The 3,648-nt window shown below is 48.2% G+C and overlaps 1 protein-coding gene across 1 annotated transcript; it reads left to right on the top strand.

Moving 5' to 3' along the window:
- Positions 1-832: 832 nt before the first annotated feature.
- Positions 833-2,942, top strand: LOC112317036 (mammaglobin-A). Its single transcript, XM_024573998.4, has 3 exons — positions 833-970; positions 1,319-1,506; positions 2,749-2,942. Exons 1-3 carry the CDS (start codon positions 916-918, stop codon positions 2,785-2,787), a joined length of 282 nt encoding a protein of 93 aa, XP_024429766.2. The 5' UTR covers positions 833-915; the 3' UTR covers positions 2,788-2,942.
- Positions 2,943-3,648: the final 706 nt, after the last annotated feature.

Below are 3,648 nucleotides of genomic sequence, written 5' to 3'. Positions count from 1 at the left end.
GTTCAACTCTACAGCTGCATGAGCCCAGGTTATAACCCTCTCCCCGTGCATCACTCCCGTCCCCCCTTCCCCGAGCATCTGTAATCATACATCTCTAATCACACTTTGAATCAGTGGAGCAAAAACCCTAGGGAACTAAAAAACACTAAACTTAATTATGAATTTATGACTACTTTTATGAAATCGACCTAACTGAGAAAGTCTTTGTGAAAATAACCTTCAAAGAAAATGAGAAAATATTTCTATTTCCCAAGCAAAAGCACCTGTGTTGCAGTCTGTGGGCAAGGGAAGTCTTTGCTAAGAGGCAGCTAGGTGGAATTGCACCTAGCCAAGGTGTTTGCCGAATCAGGGGAACAGAGAATGAATGTGAAATGTGTTGAACCCTGAAGAAGGAAAGGAGAAACCAGAGGAGTAACAGGGTGTGGGAAGAAGAAGAGGGGAGGAATGTGGTGGAGGAGGAGGAAGAGTTGAAGGTGAAGAAGGAATAGGAAGGGGATGGGGGCAGAAAGACTGGGGAAGGGGTAAGAGATAATGAGGACCACAGCAATAATAAAGCAACAGGGATGAAAAGAGAGGCTCACAAGGTTGTCATTTGCCTTATTATTTAGCCAGCACTCTGGCATTAATTTCATGTAATGTCCTCACCATTATTGCAGTTTCAAATGTTTGAGGGTTTTCAAAGCTCTGTCCCCTCGGTTTCTAAGAAAGGAGCCCAGGTAGGCTGGGTCTGGGAGATTCTCCCAGTCCCTTCCTGGCCCAGGGCCAGGTTTACCCTGTGACTCATCCCGTGATGCCTGGGAGGGATTAGGGTGGCTACCAGGAGAATAAAAGGCTGCAGTCTGGACAGTCACCTCCATGGGGAGCTCCTTCTTCCTGCCACATCAGAGTGACCAGCCCACAGCAGCTGCCTGAACCATGAAGCTGGTGACCATCCTCATGCTGACTGCCCTCCCCCTGTACTGCTATGCGGGTGAGTGTCGACAGGGCATTGACTTTGGAGAAGGGCAGTGCTCAGGGCCCCTGTGCCAGTGCTGCAGCTCTCCAAGCTCCTGGGCAGAGTGGCTCATTTCTCAGGTGTCTGGGTTGTGTGTATGAGGGCAGTGGGGGGGGGGTACCAAGGCCAAGAAGGCAGATGCTTTAGGGCTAACAGTATATCAGAGGTGTTAATTGAGTCTCCTAGAACTGAGGACTCAGACCCTTCCCACAGCCTCTCTGACCATATGCCCCTTTGGGGAGGTCAATGACAGCATCACAGTCAGGCCCTACATGGAGCTCACACCTCTGTCACTGAGCCTGCATTTACATGTTTTCTTCCCAGGGATTGGCTGCGATCTTATGGACAACGTGGTCAAAATGACCATCGATTCTAATGTGGACGTGAATACATACATCGATAACCTGAAAGAGTTCCTACCAGGTGAAGAAACTGAAGAGGCCTTCAAATTCATGAAGGAATGCTTTCTCGATCAGAGCGAAGAAACTCTGGAGAAGATCAAAGTTTTGCAGGTAATTTTGGTGTGTCTTTAACTGCATTTGAACTGCGGGACAGGACACGCAGGCGCTCAGTTTGTGACAACTCTTTCGAAGCATGTGATGCTCACGCTTGTCAGGAAGATTCCTTCCATCTTATTAACACACCTTCAGTGCACTGTCAAGCAACCTAGGTTTGCTGTCACCACTGCTTGGATTCCTTGACCATGAATTAAATGCTGCAGACTGACACATGGAAACCATGGCTGTGAATCCCCCCTGGGTGCTGGGAGAGGGGAAAACAGAAACCAGTGGTTTCCCATGCAGCAGTCTTTCCACGTAGGACAGATGTTGTGTAGTGTTATCTAGTGCTCATTCCCTGCCCTCATATACTGTCTGAAACATTCCCAGGTATCCACCTGGACACACTGCCTCAGCAGAAACAGGAAAGTGCACATCACTAAGAAGTTCCTGACACAGGGGATGGTGTGGATGAACATTGAAGAACTATGGGAAAACAAATGAGCCATTCACCAATAGAGAAACATCACATTTTATAAAGTAGCCAATGTCTTAGACACAGAGGACAAAAAGTGGTTTTCAGGGTGGGTGGGGACGAAGTTGGCAGGTGGGGAGTGTCTGCAGCTCCAGGTCAGCAGGATGAGAGGGTCTTGCAGGTTGAGTGCACTGCCGACTGAATGTTCTTCACACCATTAGCTGTGCATTGAAAGTGGAGAAAGAGTAACATTTGTATGTGCATTCACTGTAACTAAACTATTTTAAATTCTCAGCCCCTTCAATTCAAGATGATGGGTATTTTCTTTACATCCTCAGTTAGACAAATCACGAGGAGCGCACACCTGCAATGTGTTGTCACACACAGGGGCTGGGTGGGGCTATAGGGCTGTTGGCTCTTCTTCTAACATGCAATAACTCAGAACTTCACATTCACTCCTGTTCGGACTGAGGTACTGAAAACTAAAACACAGCATAGTGTTGGCTATGTTATTTCAAAGAAGAGGAAACATGCAGGAAAACTGACCAAGGGAAATAACCCTGGGGGACAAGATTGGGCAGCACCAGCAGCCTTTGGGATTGCTCATGGTCCTCACCTGAGATAGAAGAAATACTTTAATTCCAGCTTCTCTTCCAGCACCAGCTTCCAGTCAATGAGTGTGGACCAATCCAGGGACCAATGAGGAGGAGTGTTTGTTCTTCAGGATGCTCCTTGGTATGAACAACTGAGATATAAGTGATGTCTCTGTATTTATTTTCCAGCAATCGATATACAGTAGCGTTTGGTGTGCTCGGTACTAACTTCCACACGACCACAGAGATTGTCCACAGACCAACTGTCCACGGGTAGAAGCCACAGCTGAGCTTTCCTTCTTCATCCTTCGATCTACAAATGCAAGACTATTGTTGAAACCTCACATACATTTCCATTTCAATAAAGCATCTGCAAAACCAAAGTTGTTTCTTGGTGGTTGAATAAAATGGAGGCTTTAAGGGGGCTCACTTCACACATGCGTTTCTCACACACACGTGTATACACATCCACCAGGACACAATCATTCTTTACACACTCAAGGGCGAAATGCTGAGAATCAGAAAGGCATCCTGTCCCTCACTGCCCACAGCCCAACACTGATCCTGTCTCTGGCATGTGACTGTCCTCCCTCATCCCCTCCCCCAGGTCCATCTGGGCACTTTCAGGCTCTCAGGTCCTATTGATGGGGGCCTGCTCAGGTTCCCGGGTCCTTGGCAGTCCTCAAGTTGACGTTGTGCCTCCTTACAGTACCAGGCTCCACTCTGGGCATTCTCTGTCCTAGACCTTAGGTCCCCACACAGTGCTGACAATGACCCTCACCATCTATGTGCAGGAAACGTCCACCCAGTGATGATGACCTTCACCCTCAATTCACACAACTAAGAGGAAATTCTCACCCCACAGGTGAACCCCTATGGGATAAAATGTTCCCTGAACACTGAATGAAGGTCATCTCCACCTCTTGACAAGGCGCTGAGCCTTGCCTGAATGTCCACTTTCCACACTTGGGTTGTGACTATGTTGGGCTTTCCTCCTGACACAGTCTGGCATCTGTGACGGCTCCTCAAAGCCAAGTGGAGGCTCATCTATTTCCCCCTCTTACCCTCTGGAGTGAGCTCCCGCTGAGC

This window comes from Desmodus rotundus, chromosome 5 (assembly GCF_022682495.2).
Source record: "Desmodus rotundus isolate HL8 chromosome 5, HLdesRot8A.1, whole genome shotgun sequence".
NCBI lineage: Eukaryota > Metazoa > Chordata > Mammalia > Chiroptera > Phyllostomidae > Desmodus > Desmodus rotundus.
Note: the sequence above shows the minus strand (reverse complement) of the source record. Positions and strands in the feature narration are given on the sequence as shown.

Coding starts and splice junctions, on each gene's coding strand:
- LOC112317036 (XM_024573998.4), top strand. CDS start 916: ATGAAGCTGGTGACCATCCTCATGCTGACTGCCCTCCCCCTGTACTGC. Junction 971..1,318: donor CCCCCTGTACTGCTATGCGG/GTGAGTGTCGAC, acceptor TTTTCTTCCCAG/GGATTGGCTGCGATCTTATG. Junction 1,507..2,748: donor AGAAGATCAAAGTTTTGCAG/GTAATTTTGGTG, acceptor TTTATTTTCCAG/CAATCGATATACAGTAGCGT.